Source organism: Diabrotica undecimpunctata, chromosome 1 (genome assembly GCF_040954645.1).
Source record: "Diabrotica undecimpunctata isolate CICGRU chromosome 1, icDiaUnde3, whole genome shotgun sequence".
Classification (NCBI taxonomy): domain Eukaryota; kingdom Metazoa; phylum Arthropoda; class Insecta; order Coleoptera; family Chrysomelidae; genus Diabrotica; species Diabrotica undecimpunctata.
In genome coordinates this window covers 142832942-142857942 of record NC_092803.1, presented here as the reverse complement: position 1 = coordinate 142857942, position 25001 = coordinate 142832942, and the positions used below count along the sequence as shown (strand labels likewise).

Here is a 25001-nt window from a genome sequence, read left to right as displayed (position 1 = left end):
GTAGATGCAAGGTGGAGAAGATCAAGGACTGTGTAGGACACAGAAGATTAGCATGGAACGATAATATTTATTTATTTATTTATTTATTCCACAACAAACACATTTTACAGAATAAAATGTAATTACAAGTGGGGATTTTGACATTAGATATACCGACATGCTAAGATAAAGTGATCGAGGCTGGTAGAAAGTTACATTTAATTGCTTTGATGTTGGTGTTGAAAATATCTATGTCGCTATTTTTCTTTAGTATTATATTGCACTACCTCATCATGTTGTTTATGGCGAGCAGACTGTCTCACAAATAAAAAACAGCCCTCTATGACTTAACCTTAAGTTAATCTTATGTATTAAGAACTTTATATATTTGATTCAAGAAAAAAAATAAGTCTTTATATTTTAAGTTATTCACAATATAATATACAAATAGCATTGCTTGCATTTTCCGTCTCTGTTCCAGCAGTGGCGCACCCAGGGATGTTTTGGGGGTTAAACCCCCCCCCCCCCAGGACTATATTCCGACACTGTTACTCACACATTTTAAGGACTCAAAATGGAGGTAGCACCATAAAAAAAATTTCGGTGACCAACCAAACCCCCCCCCCCAGAGGCAAATTCTAGGTGCGCTACTGTGTTTCAGTGTTACAAATTTGAAAGTTTCAAGCATACTCTGGTAAGACACCAAGTATGGATAAGAATTATATTTTCTAACATATAGATATCTTAAAAACCTTTTTTGTACCTTTTCAATTAAATCTATATTTACTTCTGCATGGGTGACCAAACTACAGAAGCATACTCAAGATGTGGTCTTACCAAGGAATTATATAGTTTGATTATGCTATCTATCATCTTAAAATGTTTGGTGTTTCTAATTATAAATCCTAACATCCTAAAAGCCTTATTAGTAGCAATGTGATAGTGATCATTGAAGTGTAAGCTTTGCTGAAAATTCACACCAAGATCTTTACACACGGATTTTCTGGGCAATTCTCTATTATTGATATAATACACCATTTTAATAAAGTTCCTGTTACGTGTGAAGGTCATCACTGAACACGCACACACACACGCAGTGATCAACCCTGCCCCTAGGAACATGTGTATACCAATATAAGAATGGAATCCACATGTCCGAAGATCAACCGGTCACACTTCGCTAGTCGAAGTGGTACCTATCTGACCCCCAGGTTTTTTCCTCCACCCCTCCTCATCGTGTGACTTACGTGAGGAGGCTTATGATCTGAAAGTTACTTAAGGTGCCCTGGGTAATGGAACACCCTCTGTTTTTAATGACTGTGGTTATGCCACCTAACTGTAGGGGTAGCCACATCTAGGCTTTTCTCCCTATTTACATTACTGACTCTATTGAAGTTACTCTATCATGACTTTGGGACTCGAGTCCCTAAAACAAAAGAAAAAGCGTGTGTTCAGCCGTCAGCCTGAGCTGACTACTCTATGCCCGGAAAAGAGTGTGTGCTCGGTCACTCAGCCGCCGATTTGGCAAATAAATTTTATTCTCCTCGCCGGCTAAGCACCCGAGTAGGGTCCGGCCACTGAGCCCATGTATGCCGCACATGACCTCAGTGCTCGGATTTCGCGTGAAGATCAGCATTCACCTGATCTGCCTTAAGGGCCAAGTCCGCTGATACGGTATATGGGGAGCCAGACGGGCCCTCCATATTTGGTCTATGATGAAGAATATAATTTACATTGAATGTAGAGTGAAAATTGAAATTTTGGATGAATCCAGAGTGATTTAGACAGAGAGACCTATTCTTTATATATTTTTTTTTTTGGACTTCATTGGTGCTTCGGGACTATAAAATGCCTGGGCAACAATTCTTTCCTTTTTTCCTTAATCCTATTTGTGTGCGTGTATTGGGGTGTGCATTCCCAAGTGTATACGGCTCTCACACACCCCGTTGTATATTGGACTTATATTTACCTAAAAACCTAAAAACCTAAAAAAGAAGCGTACCCTCTCGCCAGAGTTTTTTTGGTCGGTTTCCTGTCTTTCTGCATCCTTAACACTTTTCAACGTTTAGATCTAGTCTATTTATCTGAAACCAATTAGATACCGCATTTAAATCTAGTTGTAATAGTTGGCAATCACATTGATCTTCTACAACTGTAAACATCTTAAAATCATCTGCAAACATTAAACAAGTGGAAAATTTGAGACAACTAGAAAGATCATTTATAAAGCAAGCAAATAAGAGTGGTCCAGGTTGCTGCCTGGTCCCAAGTTACGGAATATTCCTCTGAGAAAAAATTACCTCTAACTCTAACTTGCTGACTTCTATCTGCTAGGTACGAATTCAAAAATGTTAATGCATTAATTGAGAGGCCAAAGGTGCCAAGTTTTTCTAGTAATAAACCATGATCAACCCTATCAAATGCTTTTGCACAATCAGTAAAGATTACATCCATTTGCCTCTTAGTATTTATGGCATCTGCAGCAGATTGTATGAAAATACATAAATTTGTAAGTGTTGATTTATCCGGTAGAAATCCATGTTGATATTGATTAAAAGATTTGATAAAATGTTGTAATAAGTTGTTATATAAAATAGATTCAAATATGTAATTTAATATTAGCCAAATGACAACAAATAGAGTAGTAAAAACTGTAAAAACCATCCCCAATAGGAAGAAGATTAGTAGGAAGAGGAAGACTACGAAAACAGTGGAACGACAACTTACTAGAGTCTCATTGAAAACAGACATGTCTACATAAAAAGAAGAAGAAGGAGATAAATTTTGAAAAGGTTCTTTGACTTTGTGGTATATTCTTGAATTTAAATTATGACTTAAATCAACCATCAAACGTCCCAAGAAGAAGAAACCCTGCAAAAAACCACCCGTAGTAAACTTAACAGAAAAATGGAAAAAAAAAACAAAAACTTGTGCCGTCTTGTCCGAAACCTCTACCGTCTAACCACATTAGTCTTTAAAAATCGTTTCTCCCAGTCTAATCCAATACGGTATCCTATTTCTTGAGAGAATTTAAAAAGCTTAAAATAATGATTTCCTTTTGTTTATTCCCCCAGTAACTGACCCAGAAACACAAGGGAATTATGTAATGCTCATCATCATCTTGGTGCTACTGCCCTTAGAGGGCCTCGACCTTCTCAAGCTTTCTGTTTCTACGTCATTCTATTCTGTCCCTCGCTTGCATTTTCCAGTTGCCGACTCCGATCTTCTCGGCATCTTGTGTTACCCCGTCCATCCACCTCAGCTTTGGTCTACCCCGTCTTCTCATTCCCACGGGTTGCGCTGTTAGAATCTTTTTTATCATGTAATTATGTAATGATATTTTATTTAATAATTGCTTTCCAGATTACATTAAAAACTAATTTCTGTGGCCACTGTTTACTTAATTTATATCAAAACAAAGTTACTATTTTTAAAAGAGAATTCATGTAAAAGTCAAGAGGTACTTGTAGGCACTTTTGAGGTTAATGCAAACTTAATTATTTTATTATTAATAAATTATTTTTAAATTATACTGATACAAATCAAATACCTACATAATTATTACCAATATCACTCTACATTATTAAAAAGCTTATGATTCATTATTTTTTAAATAAAAATTGAAAGATCATGATGATTTTCAGAAATATTTATTACAATGTCACTCTTTTTAAAACAAAATTCATGTACAACTTAATGGTAGAAGGTAATAATAATACTTGTCACTAACATCAAAGTGAAGTGCATGTGGTCTAATATACATTGTAATTAATTTTAAATTAGACCATGTATCTGAAATATGTGATAGTAATTAACTAAACAGTGACATTGTAAATTAAATTGATAATAATAGGTATTATTAATCCCCACCACCTAACTATAAGACTAAATAATTATCATAATGATTTTCAGAAATATTTTTATTACTATTCTTTTAAAATATGTTTCATATTCATAATATACAATAGGTCCTTCACACGTCGGTAAAGTTCACACGAATTACTATTCACAATGATTAGTTCAATTATATTAATTTAGAAAAATAACCTTAATAAATTGATAGAAATCAAATACATAATTATTATCAATCCCCACTCCTCACTATGAAACTCAAATATCATGATGATGTTCAGAAAATATTTCAATGTAATAGTTACAATGTAACTATTATCAGACACTTTGTCTAGTAGGTCAATAGGTGCAATTAGCGGCAAAGTTCATAAGAATTAATATTTATACAATTATCATAATAATTGTCTTTCCAAAAATTAATTATGTGTAAAGTAAACTGATAAGTAAACTAATAAGCTGATATAAATGAAATAAACAGTGATACCTCTTAGAATGATACTTAAGAATTGAATTAACATATTTTTCGGTTTCGGTATATCAGACATTTTAAATCATCAGGAGTACATACGACCATAAAAACAGAAGTGTAAATTACTTAGCGCTGTAAAATATGTTGTTTATCATCACTTTTTGATAATAAAATTTTACAGGACGGATTAATAGACTACAATTAAATTGAATAAAAACGTTTTTCTCTTTTATTTATTATCTATATTGTTTATTATTTATTATATATTAATTCCTTATCCTTTATCCAAACGACGGTTTAAAAAAAAATATTTACTTGCTTAAAATCACGTTTTCATTGTTTGAAGACCCTAAGAAAGATTTGATCTATCTTTGAATAGAACAGATAAGGATAACATAAAAATACTAGTAAAACTTTTTAATGCAATATATAATAACCCGCAGACTGGCTCAAGTTCATCTTGTCACAATACCTAAAACACACAATGCTAGAAAATGCTCAGAATATTGATGAATTAGATAATACTCCACAAAAGAATTAGAGTCAAATGCGAAGAAGTCCTCTAAGATACCCAATTTGGTTTTAGCAATGCTATGGGAACTAGGGAGGCACTTTTTGCAGTGAAAATATTCTATTACAAAAATGCCGTGACCAAGGAAAGGATGTATTTGTATGCTTTGTTGACTTCGAAAAGGCACTCGATAAAGTTTAGCATGTAAAATTAATGCAGATGTTAAAAAATAAAGGAATAGATGAATATAGGAAGATATTCGTGCCTATAAAAATCTGTACTGGAATCAAACTGCTATCGTAAAAATTGGAAACAATTACACCGACGAAAACTCGATGCAGTCTTGTCTGTTGCATTTTGCCCCCAGCATTATTCAATGTTTACTCGAACCAGCTATTCAAAAGGCATGGAATCAAAATCAACGGGAACTATTTAATGTAATTAGATACGCGGAAGATACAGTAATTCTGTCAGAAAATATTGAAGGTCTCCAAATTCTGCTTGATCGTATTCACGAAGTAGGAGTATTAGTAGGACATTAAAATAAACTCAAAAAAAACTCAATTTTTGTCATAAGTCGTAATCCACATCCAGATGCAGAGTTTTAAGTAAATGTAGTCCAAGTTGAAAAAGTTCACAAAATTACATATTTAGGAACTGTCATAACAGACCAACTACATAGATCCAGACATGGAAATAAATCGAAGAATAGCAATTACTAAAACTACTTTTAGGAAAATGATTTCTTTGCAATAATCATCTCAGTTTAGAACTAAGACAAAGAATGGTTAAGTGCTATATTTGGTCTCTACTTTTATATGAAGCAGAAGTGTGGACCCTAAAAGTATCAAGTATGAACAGAATTGAAGCATTGGAAATATGCATTCATAGACGGATGCTGAAGATACCTTGGACGGCAAGAAAAACTAATGAGGAAATACTAAGGGAGTACAACAAAGATAGAGAATTGCTAAAGACTGTTAAAGACCGGAAAATGCCTTATCTGCGACATATAGTGAGGGGAAATCGATATAGAATATTACAACTGATCCTTAAAGGCCAAATAGAAGGCCGTCGAGGTGTAGGAAGAAAACAGGTTTCTTGTTTAAAAAACATTCGTGAATGGACTCAGATATCAAATGCAGGACAATTATTCCATGAGGCAGAGGAACCAGAAGCCTTCGCAATGGTGATCGAACTCTGATATGGCCCGTGAAAAGGAAGAAGATACTCATGCAATCATCTTGCAGTACAGTAGGGAGGACTTTATAAATATGTCACGTTGAGTAATGTTACTCCCTTGTAATTTGAACACGTTATTTTTTCGGTGTTTTTAAAAAATGAAACCTATTTTCCATTTGTTAGACATTTCTCCCTTTTTTTAGATGCCCAGCAACTTATGAACGGTTATAATTAAATCTTAACCACCTGATTTAAAAAACCATTGCTATTAGCTAATCTTATTCAGCGGATTTACCTTTTCTTAGTCCCATGATTGGGCCGTTTACCTCTTTTCCTTGCTTTAACTTAATTTACAGTTCTGCTATTACATTTCATCTTTATCTGTTCTCTCTCTCTCTCTCTCTCTCTCTCTCTCTATATATATATATATATATATATATATATATATATAATCATCATTATCATCATTATCATTGTCATTGACATCTTGAAGAATATGTTGTTTGTGGTTCATCATTGAGCTTCAGCGTCTGATTGGTAATGTCGTCCATAATTGGTCTTCTCTAAGTTTATGCTGGGCGTCAGCATTTTCTTTTTCCTTGGAGCTTCCACTCTAGGGTAATCTTTGCAATACAGAAGCTATTTTTACGAAGTTGTTTCTGATCCAACCCCAATTTCTGTACTTTATTTCATTCTTTATCCCTTTCTGTTCGGTCAGGTGTAGCACATCTTCGTTTTGATCGTGTTAGGCCAAAATATATGAACAATTCCTTATGGGAATATGTTAACAAAGACCTGCAGTTGCTCTATAAGCGTTTTTGTCACTTTCCAGGTTTCACTTTCATAGAATAGACATTCAATTGAAATTTTCGACCTTTATTCGCTTGCTGAGCTTTTTTTATTCTCTTTGGATACTTTCAAGGTATTGAAATATTCCATGTATTTGATGTTTTATTTCGACTTATATTTTCTTCATGTAAGAAATATCTTGACTTTCTTAAGACAAGCCATCAGAAGACCACAACCTGATTTCGACTTAAATGGAAATGGATTTGGGTAGAGGAGCTCTCCAGAGCATATTCGAAGCCCTCTACAGAGCGTCCGAAGACCTGAAGCTGTTTAAGACCCTTATTAATTCCCCCGAAACGACATAAAGAATCAATAAATAATTTGGAAAACAATTAATGGTTTCTACGTTCTTCCTCTAGTAAAATTGAGGTTCTTCTAATTCGTTTCTTCGGTTCTTATTGTGTATTATGTAGTGAAGCTTTCTAAGATTAGTGACATCTTGTTGTGTGGGGAACAAGTACATCATGATAGGCGTGATAATAATGAAGTTAGTATAACTAAGTGGAAACTAAGGATGACTAAACATCGAGACCACGCATCACCGAGATTTCATTAACTTTCTCTTGACATACGAGAAATAAAAATATCGGGAAAGAAACGAAAGACAGAAGTTACAAAACAATCATCAGACCAATAATGCCATACGCATCAGAAACAAGACCTGACACAGAGAGGACAAAAAGGATAGAAACAGCAGAAAAATTGATGGTAAGACACTATGGGACAGAGCTAGAAGTACAGATATACGATGTATATGCAAGGTGGAGAACATCAAGAACTGGGAAAGAAATAGAAGAGTAGAATAGAACCATCATATAAGCCGAATGACAACAAATAGGGTAGTAAAGAAGACAAGAGACGGTTCCCTAATAGGAAGACGATCAGTAGGAAGACCACGAAAACGATGTAACTACAACCTACTGGAGGCACATTGAAAAACAGACAGAGTCATGTCTATATAAAAAGAAGAAGATGAAGAATAAGCTTCTTTAAAGATAAATTCAAAGTAGATATTAAAAAGTAGAGGCTATAGAATATACCCTTAAAAACATTCTTAAAATACACTCTTAAAAACAAAATATTTAATTACACATAAAAAAAGGCTTGCGCTAAACTCGAACTTAAAACGTTGCCTTGTGCAGTCTGACAAGTGTTAAATTTTGGGACAACCTGTAAAATATATTTATCTCTACTCTCTGTATAGAAAATGTATATATAAAGAGGATATCTGAAACCATTCAAATTACACTCGATCGTGAAACCAATTCGATATCTATTCTAAGTATTATATCTTAAATTCCGTGATTTAATAACATATTGTCAACATGAGTAAATACGTTTACCGTTCACCTTTAAATGACGCTATTTGCGCTCCTGAAAGGGAGCAAAAGTGCCCATGGAATCCAAAGGCTGACAGATCTACCTCAATTCATACAAAGGTCGATTGGTAAGTAGAATATAATTTTTTTGTTTAGAAATATAGTTTTTTTACATATCTATATTACTCTCAATTTATTCGTTTAATATAGTTCATGAAAAATTTAGTTTATTTTAATGGGTTACATATTATTCCTTAGTAATAATGGAGGGAATATTCTATGTGAAAAACATCGTCTATTTTTAAATTTTCACTGAGACAACAAATTTTTCACCACCAACTCATCGCTGAGCAATCACTTATATCGTTGATTGAATAACCCAAACAACGCTTATATACAGTTTATGTTATAAATAGTCGAAAGTTAGAAATAATAAAATTCTCAAGTAATATTCCAATATCCCTATAAGTGGTATAAGTTATAGTGATATTTACTGACGTTTTCCGGCCAGGGATCAGACATTAATAAAGTATTGCAAACACAACGAAATAAGTCACGGATTGAGAAGGTGTATACATATTAGAAAAAACAAACACAGCTTACAAATTTAACTTAATAATTATTTTATATTTGCCTGTAATAAGAACGTTAAGAAGAGCAAAGCAGTCGCTGTAGAAGTGGCTATTGCAATATCGTAGAAATAATTATTCCTGCTCAATCCAATTCAAACAAAATTCCGCGAATTTTTGTGTCATGAATAACCAAATAATCGTAATAATTGACATACTGAATTTATGATTATACTAACTTTAAAATAAGGAATTAACAGGTTACACTTTTTGCTAATGTTTTCAGAACTATTAGGAACTGTAAAGAGGATTATTATGGTTCACTATGAACACATTTTTAAAACGATTTTACTAAACTCCTCAACTCGATTTCTACAATTCGATTCTTTATAAAAATAGTTTTTCGCAGTTAGGATTAAAATTTTGCGAACTGCGCAGTGTGGGTATCACTTAAAATGAAACGGACAAATGGAACATCATTAAAACAACTGTTATGATATCCATCGTAGGAAGTCAGGAAAATGATTGTAATCTTTACATTTTTTGATTGTATGATTTAATGAATACGAGGTTCCGTGTGGGGACTGTGACAAATCGTACATCGGACAGACCAATCGAAGGATTCATATTAGACGAGAAGAACATCGAAATACAATCGAAATGAAAGAAAAAACATCGTTCCTTGCACAACATGTCTCAAAAACAGGACATATAATAAACCTGAACCAAACGACGATACTAGCTAAGATTCAAATTAAAAGAAAACGTGAAGTTAAAAAATTAATAGAAATAGAAAAAACCCAACAGTATAAATCAAATAAATGATGCTCAAAGACTTCCAATAATATGGAAATCGGTATTGAAGAAGAAGACAAGAATAAATTAGGCAACAAATCCGACGAGTAGGAGAGAAACATTATACTTTAAGCACCAGCAAGAACCATTACTATCTGACTTAACAATGGCAAGAGTGATCTTGCCAAATCAACAAAATAATGGTTTTTCTCAAAACCAAAATTATTCATCGCGGAGTAAAATCCGGAAAACCACCGAAAGCACATATAGCTTCTCTTGGAAATTGTCATTTTGTATTAGCCCACTTATAGTATATTGGAAATATCGTTTACCATTTGGTCAAAGAATTTGGAGGAAATCAAATCTACTTGTCTTAAACGAGTTTCTATAAGTGTGGACCAGGTAGCTGTTTAGATTAACTAGTAGGTGAAATGGGTTTTTATATCGATTGATATTTTATTATTCAGTCTGGTCCCTTATTTCTCAACACGATGTATGCAATATTCATATACATAATTTTACTCTTACTGGGTCTCAGTGTAATAGGTTAACCTTTTAAAATCTATGACTTTTTATAGGAAAGCACCTCGGCCAAAAATCCTGCCAAATGCTTTGCATGCAATTGGTAATACTCCATTGATCAAACTTAACAGAATACCTCAGCAAGAAGGTTTGGAATGTGATATATGTAAGTTTTTTACTCACTATAAAATCAGTTTTTACATATTTTAATATAAACCTCGTAAAAATCTTAAATAATAATTAAATTAAGTTAGAATAGTGCAATTATGTTCAATAGTAGGTAATTTAAATAATTAACTTATCAAAATTTTTGTTACGTTTTTTGTTAGTTTTTTTATTCTAACATTACTTTACAGGAAATAATAAAATAATATCAGCATTTAATAGAAATAATAACTTTATAGAAATAATGAGGAACTTACTTAAATTATTATTATTTTTAGATGTGAAATGTGAGTTCTTTAATCCTGGCGGATCAGTAAAGGACCGCATGGCAAACAGAATACTAACAGATGCCGAGAACGAAGGAATCTTAAAACCAGGATGTACCATTATAGAACCTTCTTCAGGAAATACTGGCATTGGTTTGGCTATGGCAGCAGCTATTAAAGGTAAATTTGGCTTGTGAAAAAATTTTCGTTTTTTTGAGTTTATTAGTTTTTTCGTTTTAGTTTATTAACATGTATATGTTTTATCATATTTTAGGATATCGATGTATAATCGTAATGTCAGAAAAAATATCCAAAGAGAAAGAATACGTAATGAGAGCCTTAGGAGCGGAAGTCATCAGATGCCCTGTCACAGCTAATTCGTTTTCTCCATATGGAATGTTTGGCACTGTCCATCGTTTATCAAAAGAAATTCCTAACAGTATTATTTTTGACCAGGTAAGTTCTGAGCTCATATCACTTGAATTTGAAAACTGTGTTAACTCCAATATTTTTTGTCTACTATCATTGATGAGCTTGTTTCATAAAACTATGCAACTACAAATTAAACAAGACAAATCAACAAATATTATTCTTATTTGAATATTATTTTCCAGTTGATTTCTTCTTTCAAAAGTGTTTTTAAACAATTCCTGTAAGCGAAACTTGAATATTGCTATGCCTTTATGTCCAATATTTAGTAACAGTACAACCTAGTCGTTAAAGTAAACGACAAAAAATAATGGTGTACGTAATACAACAGAATCAACTCAATAGTCTAAACCGTAATCCATAACAAAATTGCTTGTATGAAGTGATACTCCATCCAAGCAATACTTAGGTTAACGGTAAATAGGTCGTCTACTTTTGGTGACCATCTGGTGAGCTTAAATAATATTTGGAAACAGAAAAACCACATATCGTATATATTGTATCGCCTGATCTTCTAAAATATGACATAAAACACTAACGCACTATATATTATGTAGACTAAGAGAACTTAATTGGAAACGTGTTCATTTACCATAGAATTGGAACATAGTTGCAAAAAAAGAACATCAAACACTTTACGACAAATTTAGAAGAATTATACTCGTGTTGCTTAACGAAGCATACAAAATATTAGTCTACACTCTATGATATTCTCTTTGCAACTGTCCTATTCGATTTTCTAACAAAAATTACCGATAAAATATTTCTTCTAAACCAGGTGCAAAAAAACCTAATGAATATGTAATTGACACACACCATCTGGGAAAAGTCATAATACAATTTGATATCCCAGTACATTTAATAAAGTTACTGAAAGGAAATCTTTCAACAGTCGAGTATCAATATCGTTCTAGGCAAAGATAGAATTATATTACAAGAATATAGATTATCATGGATCTTATTCACTATTGCTATGGAAAAAGATTTGGTAGAAATTGTAGTAATAAAAAGGAAAACCAAGGGATTACTTTTCTTCTTTACAGGCTGTATCCGTATTTAGACGTTGGCCGTCATAATGTTCAGAGTTTCCTGAAACCTTTATCTATCGGTTGCTGCACGAAATAATTCTTCAATCATTGTCTAATATCACGTAACCATAAAACTTTCTTTCAAACAATCAATCTCTTCCTCCAATTTTCGTTGTATTATAAGGCAAAGTAGTTGGTATTTGGGTCCTCTATTTATATGGCCAAAGTACTATGTTTTTCTCCTCTTTATGATGTTTTTGATCGGACGTTCTGAATTTATCATTTTACGAATATCTTCATTGGAAGTGTTATACTCATAATATATTAGGATTCGTCGATAGTACCACAATTCAAATGCTTCTAATTTGTTAAAAATTGTGGTTTTTGATGTCCATGTCTCACAACCATATAATAGAATAGACCACACATAACATTTCAGGACCTTCTTACGAATATTCATCGACAGGTTTCTGTTGCATAAAACTGGTTTCCAGGTCATAAAAGACTTACGTGATATTCCAATCCTGGTTATTATCTCTTTATCTGAGTCACAATTAACATTTAACCAGCAAGCAGGGAATTAAGCGAAAGAATACCTTGATCTATATTCCAATCGCCATGGGATTAATAGATGTATACAAATACCAACATATACCGATGACATCGACCTCATGACAAAATAACGAACCCTATCCAAGTTTTTCAGAATGTTAAGAAACACCATCAAAAAGAATGGGTTGACGTAAAGTTTGATATACCTAGCAACTTCTGCGCTTCTTTGAGGTTGTATAAAATCATTAAATACCGTCAAAGAAGCATAAGTGGTTTAGTCATTCACCATCGATGTTGATTACTATGTTCTTCCCCTCAAGTTTCCTAAACATATATTCTAGCAGTATTGTAACCAGTTTTAGTGGAATGTTATTACCTTGCCAGACTCTGTAGAATGTAAGATATGTAGGCATATATATACAACAGTTTTGCTACGATGGCTAGCTTTTCAGGAAAACGGAATGGTGCAGGCGTTACAATTTTGATCTCTATTATCCAACTCATAAAAACAAACCAGCTACAATGGTTAGGCTACGTAGAGAGAATAAAAGAAAGGAAACGTACAAAATACACATATGACTAAAGAACGGATTACTGGAGAAAAAGTCTCAAGGCAAGATTAAAAACATCTCCCTTTTCAATCCTGACGCCTTGGGGGAATATGGTGGTCATCGTAATGTCGTGTAATGTTCGCCTCCAAAGATCTCTGTCTCTGGTCATTCTTTAACTCATGCATACGTCTTTTGCATATCCTTGTTGATCGATTGATCTTGTTAGGGATCTTACTCGTGATTTTTATTCTTCTACCTTTCGTTAAATAATAAGTCTCTCCATTATTTCTGTGTCTGCTCTCATAACATGTCCAAAGTATTTTAATTGTTGGAGATGGAATTTGCTGGATACCCATTTGCTGATTAAATCTAAATGGAAGAAAATTTAACTAATTATAAGAAGTGCGAAACTGAAAAAATAAGGTAACAGGTGGATTAGAAATTGATTCTGAAACAGTCTAAAAGACACAATGGCCTATTGAAGAATAATGATGGTATTTAGAGATGTGATTAGAATTTTATTTACATATTGTTAGCGCTAAAGTTACCAATACGCAGTTGCCTAATTTTTTTTTGTTAAGCACAGTATTATTGTTTTAATAATTATTGTTTTTTTATTTTATAGTTCTCGAATCCCGGAAATCCACTGACTCACTATGATACGACAGCAGAAGAAATTTATGATCAATGCGACAAGCAAGTAGATATGATAGTAAGTATCTCGTTTAACACCAAATTAATTTTAAGTGCTTTGTAATTACATAAATTATTGCTGAAGTTTGGACAAAGACTTGATTGGAAAATAATTTAATTATATATAAAATTTAATATACAAGAGGTACAAAAAAATTACAATTACTTCAAACTATCAAGGTTTTCCAATATAAACATGTTTAGCTGAAGTATGTTAATTGTTAATTCCATCTGCATACAATAATATTTAAGTCCTTGAGGTAGTTTTTGTTAGATTCATTATTATTGATACAATAGTAAACATTATTTGCATTTTTTCATTTTTGTGAAAGGGCATTGCGTTACAAAGCTTCTAAAATTTACAGATGTGTTGCTATTAATATTTTTTAGTATAATTTTAACTTTTTGGATCGAAATAATAACACGAAAATAAAATTTCGATCCTATAGATTATGCTTGTCTCTCCGTCGGTCCGTTTGCCTGTCTACTCAGTCTTAGATTAAAAAAACTCTAATATATAGTGAAAAACTGATGAAGGTTTCCGATCCAGCATTAAAAGTTACTACGGCAAAAAATCTTAATCATCAGTAGCCGTTGTGCGCTAACTGCTGAACATAGGCCTCCCGTAAATAATTCCATTGCATTCTATCTTGCGCTTGCTATCGTCTGACTACCTTGTTGAAGGACGTTCTCGATTACAATAAGCATCGTATCCAGGTATCATAAAATTTTCTTGATCCATCTTCCATCTCTGACTGACCCTGGCAACATGTTCTACACCGTTCTATTTCAGCGTTGCTATTCTTCTAACTGCGTGGGTGACACCAATTTTTCTACAAAATATTTGATTTGAAACTCTGTCTCTGAGGGATATATTTAACATTGACCTCCCAATTGCTCTCTATGTCACTTATATTTTATTGATTACTTTTCTGGTAAGAGTCGATGTTCCTGCTCTATACATTAGAACTAAAAGTACACATTGATCAAAGACCTTTCCTTTCAAGCACATGGGAATATCTGATCTAAAGGCTTCCCTCAGTTTTCCGTAAGTCGTCCCTGTTAGTTATATTCTCCTGTTTAACTCTGTTGTTTGATTGTCTCTTCCTAATTTAATCTCGTGGCCTAGATACCTATAGGTAAAAACTTGTTCAATTTGCGTGCCATTAGTAGAAATATTTTTGGCACTTTTCAGGGTGGTTGTAGAGCAACCTTGTACGGCAAAAAAGATTAATACGAAAATACTTATCCGGTTTTGAGAAAATTAATAAAATTCGTTTGTATAATCTTAGATTGAAAGAAAATGTAGTATATAGAGAAAAACTGATGACCGATTCCAATTCAGTACTTAAAGTTCTTTTTTTTTCTTCTCAGCATTCTATCGTCCATTTGCAGACATAGGTCTCTTCCAACTCCTTCCATCGATCTCTATCCTCAGTAACATACTTCCAATTTGTTCTAGCTATTCTTTTTATGTTGTCTACCCATCTCATCTTCCTCTTGGTCGCCTACCTTTATAAGCCCTCCAGTGTTGTATTGTTGCGTTCCAATGTTGGTCTTTTTGTCTAGCAGTTTAATCTGCGAAGCTCAATTTAAGTTTGGTAATTTTTGCTGTGATATCCAGTTTTTTGTTTTTGATCTTACCCAGTCGTTCGTCTTTTTATCTGACCGCCGTATACTTAATATTGCTCTTTCAATTGCCCTTTCTATTGTGGCTAGTTTATTACTATTTGCTTGGTTAGGGTCTAAGTTTTACATCCATATGTCATGAGAGAAAGGATGCACTGGTTGAATACATTGTTCCTCAGTGGTTTCGAAATTTCCAATATTGTTGTCGGAGTTTTCAATCTTTTTTCCAACTTTGGTGTTAAAATCTCTCATTATTATTACTATTTTAGATTATTTGTTGTTGTCTATAGCTTTTTAAACTCTTCGTAAAAAGTATTTATTTCATCATCAGTTGCTTTTTCAGATGGAGCATAGACCTTGCGCAATCTGTATTCTGGTTTGTGAATTTAGTTTGAAGATCATGTATATAACGATGTCCAAAAATTTAGGAAATATTTGAATTTGTGTTTTTTTCTTCTTGTTGATTAAAAATCCTACTCTATCGTATGCATAATCTTGTTTGCCTTTGTAGTAGATTCTGTTGTTGCTTGAATGTAACACACACCCTTCATATCTTCTTTTAACTTCCGATAGTCCCAGCATGTCCTAATTAATGTTCCACAATTTCTCTTCTAGTTCGTAGAGTTTTTCATCTTTTCCCATTGAACGTATGTTTTGTGTTGCAATATGAAGATGTTTCTTCTTTTTCTTCTTCAATGTCGACTTTACACCCCACCCCCCAGAATCCTCGGGGCAGACCGTTGTGGGATTGTGGAATAAAATTTCTATCCACCTGAGGTACTTTCGGTGTCTCTGTTAAAATAGACATTTTTGATTTTTCAAAATGTTTGTCGACCATTGCAAAATAGGTTAAGCGGCCTGCTCAGTGTAGTAAACACCCCTCGGAATGACGGGTCGGCACCACTTACTCTTAATGCAACTAAATTTCCCTAATTCCAGTTGTTACAGTTATTCCCCTGGTTCACCAACGTAAAGGTGAGGTTGACTTAAGTAGGAGAGATGCAATCCATCAAAATCTTGTACTCAAAGTTATTACAGCAAAAATTATTTTTTGATAGGGGTTTTTGCGTTAAAGTTGATTTCAATTGTAATTATAAATGAGACAGATAAATTTAAACTATTACAATATATTTTTATTTATATTTTATATATATTACAATATATATTTCCAATTTTAATTTATATTTGGAGGAGTACTTTCAAGAGGTGGAAATAGCAACATAAAATATAGAGTATTTTTAAATGAAATTGTGGTGTATTCCTTTAAAATGAAGTAGTTAATTTTACATTCTTTTAAATTTAAATTCTTTTCATGATTTTTGTGTTATTAGAAAAATGTTAACTGTAATACATATTTATAAGATAGATGATATCTTGGCTTTCTGATGGGTGAAAAATACCTGACTTACGAGATTTTTATATTACAAAGTTTGGTAGTTTTATTCGGATCTTGTTTGCTTGTATGTAAACTTGTACAAAATCTTTAAGGTTATACATTCTCTATCTAATTGCATTATATACTTAATACAAAACTAATTTCAATTTTTAGATAATGGGGGCAGGAACAGGTGGTACCGTTACTGGTATTGGAAGAAAATTCAAAGAGATCTCCCCCAATACAGAAATCGTTTGTGCAGATCCAATTGGATCATCCTTTGCTTTACCAGAAGCCATAAATAAAACTGACGTTACTTTCTGGGAAATAGAAGGAATGGGCTACGATTTTATTCCCTCAACTTTGGACCGCAAAGTCATTGATACTTGGATTAAAGTAGGAGATGAGAATGCTCTGCCAATGGCAAGAAGGATGATTAAAGATGAAGGACTTTTAATTGGTGAGTAAAATCAAAAAACTAAAAAAAAAGCTTTAAAACGCTAACACTTATCAGTCGACCTTTTATGTAGACTATCTGACATAAGCCTGCTCTAAACATTTCCAAGTTGCTTTATTTTACTTCTCTAGTTTGCGCTGTTATTCTCACTAGACCATGTATCTATCCGGTAAGTGGTTTTTTTCAGTTCCTCTTCTTCCTCTTTGATTTCTATTCTACAAGTTGATTGCCTATCTCACATTTTTTTCTTGTCATACGACTGTCCTATCTACATTTTACTTTTGTTTGACCTAACCTATTGTCATTGTGATGTCTTCTACCTTTGTCCATACCATCGTATCTTTATTATATAGCATTGTTAAGTTAATATAGATCTTTATATTTATTTATGTGATCATTTTCATACAAATCTGTGAGATCTGCTGTCGTCATAAATTAAATCTTGTTTGCGTTCACTAATAAGCCGTTTTCTTTACTGACTCCTTACAGCATTTAAGTTATAAGAAGTGTGCCATTTATTTTATTCCTAATGTAGTCTGCTATATTCTTTGTACTGGAAGTAAAAATGTTTAAAAGAATATGACTATTATTTCCTTTTTAGGAGCTAGTAGTGGAGCTATGATGTGGGCTGCTATCCAAGCAGCAAAAGCTAAAAACTATGGCCGTGGTAAAAGGGTTGTAGTTATGTTACCAGATAGTATAAGAAACTATTTAACAAAGTTTGTATGCGACCAATGGATGGAAGAGCGAAATCTTCAACCTTGTGTAAACACAAACAACCATCCGTACGTAAAATACTACAAAACTTTATATTTAGTGTCACAGAATTCGTTGCCATACTTCTCCAAAACGTCTTGACAGATTTTAATGAAGTTTTATATGTCTATTTGTTAGGTCTGAGAATCGGTTGTAATTTATTTTTCGTACCCCTGAGTGGTAAGGTTGGTCCACACATTTTTATTTTTATTTTTTAGACAAAATTTTTAATTTTATTTTTTATGATGTTGCAATAAACAATACATACAACCCCTATTTTCACCTCTTTATCTCAAACCACTATTGTTTATTAGCCATATTCGTGTCACATAGGTAGTTGCCATACTTTTCTCAAACGGCTTGACCGATTTTTATGAAATTTTCTATATATATTCGGCTAAGAATCAGTCGTAATATATTTTTTATATCCCAAGTGATAAGGGTGACCCAACCCAAAAATTTTTTAAAATTTTTTGAACAGCATTTATTATTTTTATTTTTGATGATGTGGCATTAAACAATACAACTCTTAATTTTTACCCTTCTTTTACTAGTCCCTATGTTTTATTAGCCATATTAAGTAATTTAATTATTTTAACTTTGGTCGGTAACTAATAAATTATCACTGAATCAGTTTTCTTCGCAAAGCACCCACCAGTGTCACTTCTTAACCAGTTAACAGCACGGAGTTGGGATGAGAACAAAGCCAGTCTCCTACATCGCTCACACTATAATCCATTTTTCACTCCGAAAACTCTACACAGTTTTCGGCCATTACTACTGTTTAAACATCGATCGTAGTAGTTACGTTTACAATTATCATTTTACCTTTTCAATGTAATTCTCAAGTAAATTTATTTTTAATTTGCTGAACCAAGCTTATTCAGCGTGATTTTCTGGATATAGCTGATCAGTTAAAAAAAATAATTGGTCCAGCAATATTGGTAGCAGAAAATACAGGTATCTATAATCTGAATCGGATCATTCTGAATTTTCTTCCAGGAAAGCTGTTTTCGTCCAAATCAGTTGATACAGTTATAAATCAGGATGACGTAGTCAACTATCCAATGAAGTTTTTAAATTTCACTAAAATTGCCTGGACGCCAACATCTTCTTCTTCTTAAAGTGCCTATCCGTTTCGGATGTTGGCGATCATCACGGCTATCTTTACTTTGTTTATTGCAGCGCGGAACAGTTCAGTGGTAGTCGTGTTATACCACTTTCGTAAATTTTGAAGCCAGGAAATGCGTCTTCTTCCCGGTCCTCTCTTACCATTTAGTTTCCTTTGGAGAATCAGCTGGAGAACGCCAACATAACAATTTAAAATTAAAAGTAGGATCCGATGTCATTAGTCTGCATAACACTAATCAACCTCGACTGTGCTGTGTAATGAAATTGACTGTGAAAAGGCTAATGAATAATGTAGAGGATATCTTAATCCCGCTTATGACGATGATTCCAACGAACGTACCATTTGATTTAAAACGTTTTCAATTTCCTATGCATGTGGCGTTTGCAATGCCAATAAACAAATCACAAAGCCATCCGTTGGAAGTTTGCAACGCAAAAACAATTAGAATATTGTTTATCAAATATTTAACTCTTCATTTGATGTCTTTTTCAGCTTCTCGAGCTGTACATAATATTTTACTTACATAATGTATCTTATTCTTTTATTTTGGATAAGCAAAAATATTTGCTCTCAAAATGTAATTGTTTCCTCATTTATGATATCAATTTGTTATGTTACTACAGGTTTTAAGAGGTAAAACATGTCATGTACAAGGGAAATCAGTAAAAATTTCTAAAAGTATTGGTTTGAATTTATTTATTTTATATAGGTAATAATAGATTTTGGTCAAATTGGTCTACTGGTCTACTTAGTTCAAATTATTTTTAGATTTACTTTAAAATCAACTAAAAAAAATAATTTGAGATTTTTTAAAAATTGTTTTTGCAGGTGGTGGAATTTAAATGTTTCCCAATTAAATCTTCCTGCAGTACAAACGGTACCAGTAAATTCTTCCATTGAACAGACTTTGAATCTGATGAAAAAACTTGGACTTAGTCAGATACCAGCATTGGATGATCAAGGGTGAGTTTTATTTCAAAAAACTATAAAAACAAATTATCTTACTATTTTTAATAATATACGAGAAACTATGAGAGTCTAAGCATGGAGCACTACACAGACTCTTGTATTATGTTTGCGGATAGTAATAACAACTTAAATCTAGAATTTTATAGAAATTAAATTCCAACTTATGTTAATGTTATTTTCCTTAAGCTAACGTTGAATCTATTTTAAGGGGTGTTGTTGGAGTACTTTCAATGCAGCTAATTATTAACAAACTCACATCTGGTAAAGCTAAACTCAGTGATTCAATAGCAGATGCGATCGACCGACTTTATCCTAGAGTTGAAAAGTCTGCTAACATTGGACTCGTCTCAAGAGTATTGGAACGGGAGCCCTATTTGCTAATTTTGGATACACAAGGTAAGAAATTAACATATTATATATTCGTTTTCACAAATACCAACTGCGAAGAGATGACAGTTTCTCTCCTTCTATATATTGCATAGATTAGTATTTTTTTTCTAAATTTTTAGTTATAATGTTCGTTATTTTTTTTTATTTAACTTTTCTTAATTTTTTCTCTTTCCATTATATCATTACTATATATCCAAATCGAACAATTAAATGTCCAGGTAACGCTTGAAAAGTAGAAAGCTTCTTCTTCTTATTATTTTTCTTTTTATATAGACATGACTCCGTCTGTTTGTCAATGTGCCTCCAGTAAGTTGTCGTTCCCTCGTTTTCGAGGTCTTCCTACTGATCGTTTTCCTATTTGGGAACCGTCTCATGCAGTCTTTACTACTCTATTTGTTGTTATTCGGCTTATATGATTGTGCCATTCTACTCTTCTATTTTTTACCCAGTTCTTGACGTTTTTTCCACCTTACATATACGTCGTATATATGTACTTTCACTTTTTTAAGTATTTTCATCTCTGCTGTTTCTAACATTGTTTTTGTCCTCTCTGTGTCAGGTCTTGCTTCTGCCGCGTATGTCATTATTGGTCTGATGACTGTTTTGTAAATTCTGACTTTCATTTCTTTTCCGATATTTTTATTTCTCCATATTGTCTATTTCAGGTAGCCTGCGGCTCTGTTTGCTCTATTCACTTGATCTTCCACTTCAGTTTCGAGCTTTCCGTAGCCAAATAATGTAATGCCTAGATATTTAAACTCCATCACTTGTTCTATTATCTGACGTTCCAGCTCCAATCTGCATCTTAGTAAATTTGCTGTTGTAACCATAAAGTAAAAGTAGAAAGCATAAAATATAATTGTTAAACACTAAAGTCGTGAAAATTTATAGTAGGGATATCATCACCGTTACAAGTCTTTAGTAGAAACAATAGACATGGTGCAAAGTTGACGAAATACCTTAAAATCCCAGATTAAATTTCTGGAAAGCACAAATCCTTTATACTTTAAACCTTATTCAAATAGTATGAAATCCTAAAAAAATGTATCAAGATTTTTAAAATAATGGTAAATGATTATAAAAAGTAATTAGATCAACGAATCCAGTTTAAACAACTTGCAATTTATGACTAGATTCATAATAGCTTGGTTAGAGTCAAACAATAAATTACATTTTCAAAACCTAAAATTAGACTGGAAAAAAAAAATCAAATTCATACTAGTCATAAAAAGCAAAACAATTAAAAAACCTTAATTAGAAGAATAATAGACAAGGAAGTATATTCTATATCCACTTCTAGATAACAAACGAGCCTCTAATCGGCTCTAGAATCCTACTAGAGTTATATATTATCTCGTGGGAGTTGTTCTATAAGTACTCCCTCAGTCAGAGGTTAGATATCATTCTGGTTATTTTTATTTTACCCTTTTCTTCTACATGAAATAATTCTATTGAACTGCTTAGACAGTAACAATCCCAATACTAACAGCTATTTAATAGATGTCTTCATAATAGCAACATCTCTAAAGACCGGAACGAGAGTCTAGTAATACTCTTACATAAAAAAAAGACAAATGTGACCTAAAGAATTATAGAGCTATATCGTTGCTCGGTCAAGTATACAAACTGTTTATGAGAGTTATTAACAATCGGTTAACTTACAAAATGGATAATTATCAAACGGTTCAGCAGGCTGGCTTCTGCAAAGAAAGACCATAGGCTGACAATAAGAACATTGATAGAGACGGCAAATATATTTCAACTATCCGTATTTCTTACCTTCGTAGATTATGAAAAGGCATTTGATAGTAGCGAGATGTGGGCTATAGAACAAGCTATTAATAATTGTAGAATATATTCGAGATATAGGCAACTAATACATATTATATGAAAACGCAACTATGATAGTACAACTAGACGAAAATACAAATTCCATCCCCATTAAGAGAGGAGTTATGCAATTCGACGTAATATCTCCAAAGCTTTTCAATCTAGCTCCAGAAGACGTCTTCAAAACTTCAAATTGGTCAACATATGGCATCAACGTTAATGGCAAGAAGTTAAATCATCTCAAATTCTCTGACGACATCGTGATTATAGCGAGCACATTCGAGGAACTACAAATTATGATGGAGAAACTCGCCGATAGCTCCCAATACGTCGCGTCGACCTAAACATGAATATGACAAAAACTAAAGCAATTACAGACCACCCCAGACGTATAACTGTAAATAGCAGTGAGATAGAACAAGTCCATGTATATATCTACCTAAGCCAAACTCTGAAACTTGACAAAGAGAACCAAAGTACGGAAATTACTAGATCAAGAATGACATGTACATTATTCCTATTATGACATATGGATATCAAACCTAGACACTAAGCAAGGCAAATATAAATAAACTATCCCCAAGAAAGGGCAATGTTAGACATAAAACTGTCAGATAAAAAGAGAAACGACTGGGTAAGATCAAAAACAAGGGTCGAGGATATCACAGCAAAAAATTTCAAACTCAAATGGAGCTTAGCAGGCCACAATACAACATTGGAGCCCTTACAAAGATAAACGACCAAGAGAAAGACCACAGATGAGATAGGTAGACGACATAAAAAGAGTCCTTGAAACAAATTGGAAATATCTTGCTCAGGATAGATTTCGATGACAAAAAATAGGAGACACCTATGTCCAAAAATTGACAATAAAAGGAGAAGAAGAAGATTGAACTGCTTTAGATCTATAAACAATTATCAATCACTAAAAAAAATGCAATTTTCAACCATTCTCCAACCTCTCTAACCATTTATGATCAACTAAAGCACATGGTAGCAAAAATAGTAGGTTAGAACTCACAATAAGGATGATGGTAAATTGTTTTACCATTGTTTAATTGTTTAATTATATTTATTCATATTGCTTAACAGGAAATACAATAATTTGAATAAGAACTCTGAAAGTCATACAAAGTGTCCAAAATGTTATAGAAACTACAACAAAAGTAAAAAAAATACTTCTTTAAAATTGTTTTCGATCATAAAGTCAACGTATAATCAAATTTATTTTTAACCAACTGTTTTTAAATTTTAGGTAAAGGCCCTTCGAAGATAAATAAACCCGTAGGCGTCGTAACTCCTTTAGATTTTCTTCAGTTTCTTCAGAAGCAGCATTAAGTATATATAGGAGACCAATGTTTCCACGATTTAAAAAAAATAATCAAGTGATATTAATTGATAAATAAAGAAGTATTCTAATTTAAGGTGTGTTTTACTAAGTATCATTTTTATTTTACTCTCTTGAAAAGTATACGAAAGGATCCAAAGGATCCACAGTATGGGAAATATTTTCTAGTGGGGTATATCGTGAATTATAAATTACATTGGAAAAAAAATACAACAAGACGATATGACTATTGGCCAAGAAATCATTAAAGAAGATTGACTTTTAAAGCAGAAGATCGCAAATCCTGAAAATTTTCAGTAACTTTTATAATCCGGATATAGGAATTACTATTTTAATGGGCATAAGCCACAAATGAAGGGTAAAATTAGTTTATTGACGTTTCAATCTCCACTTCAGAAATCGTTCTCAAAATACAACATAGGCTTGTAAATTCCCTGTAAATTTGTGAGTATGGACCATGATACGGCTATACGTTTCAAGCGGATAAAATTATAGGTTATGTTAAATGTCGTTTCACATTAGATGAAGTACTAAAGAGAACCTTGTTTATCGTTAGAATAATTTTTAATAATGTCACAGCGAACTCAACGAATTTTGGGATTACTTGTTAATAATAATACATAAATAGCATCAGGTAAGTTGCTGTCATTATATTTATTTGGATGTCTGCTTACAATCTGAATTGTCTACATAGCATGGACAGTAAAAAAGTAAATTTCAAAGGTACAATCTAGGTATTTAATCATTTAAACGATTTTTTTTTTATTTAAATTTTTTTTATTTTAGAAAACGAAAATAAAAGTAACGATGACAATCATACCGTTGGCATTGATACCAATATATTTCCTTCTGATTATTTCGATGATGATCCGAACTATGTTCCCTCAGGATCAGAAGCCGAAAATGAAAATTTGAATCTATTTGATAACAAGAGAAGTAATGTGTCATTGGAAAGACCATCATCAAAAAGAAAGCAAAAAGTGACAGAAAAGGTTAAGATAGGAAGAAAACGAGTTAGAAATGAGAACAAACGGATTGACAAAAAAGTCAAAAGAGAACATAATAGCTGTCTGGAACATAAAAACCGCAAAGAACCGGTTTATACCTGTAAAGAAGATAAAGGTTTCTTGTAAGGATAGTTGCAGATATAAATGTCCTAGCATTTTAAATTTTGAAACAAGACGAGTAATTTTTGACGAATTTTGAAAATTTGAAGATCACACCAGGAAATGTAATTTTCTTGCTAGGTGCGTGACATAACAAGGTAAAACGCAAATCACTGTAAATAATTCTAGGAGAAACTTTTCCGCAAACATAAATTTATTATTTGTAATGTCGAGAAACAAATTTGCAAGACAATGTTCTTGAATACGCTTGCGATTTC

The 25001-nt window shown here is 32.7% G+C and overlaps 1 protein-coding gene across 1 annotated transcript; it reads left to right on the top strand.

Moving 5' to 3' along the window:
* Positions 1–8088: 8088 nt before the first annotated feature.
* LOC140432327 (cystathionine beta-synthase-like) lies at positions 8089–23693 on the top strand. The gene is made up of 10 exons (XM_072520158.1): positions 8089–8289; positions 10104–10213; positions 10491–10658; positions 10753–10934; positions 13664–13750; positions 16910–17195; positions 17794–17977; positions 19909–20043; positions 20258–20445; positions 23525–23693. Exons 1-10 carry the CDS (start codon positions 8168–8170, stop codon positions 23605–23607), a joined length of 1545 nt encoding a protein of 514 aa, XP_072376259.1. The 5' UTR covers positions 8089–8167; the 3' UTR covers positions 23608–23693.
* Positions 23694–25001: the final 1308 nt, after the last annotated feature.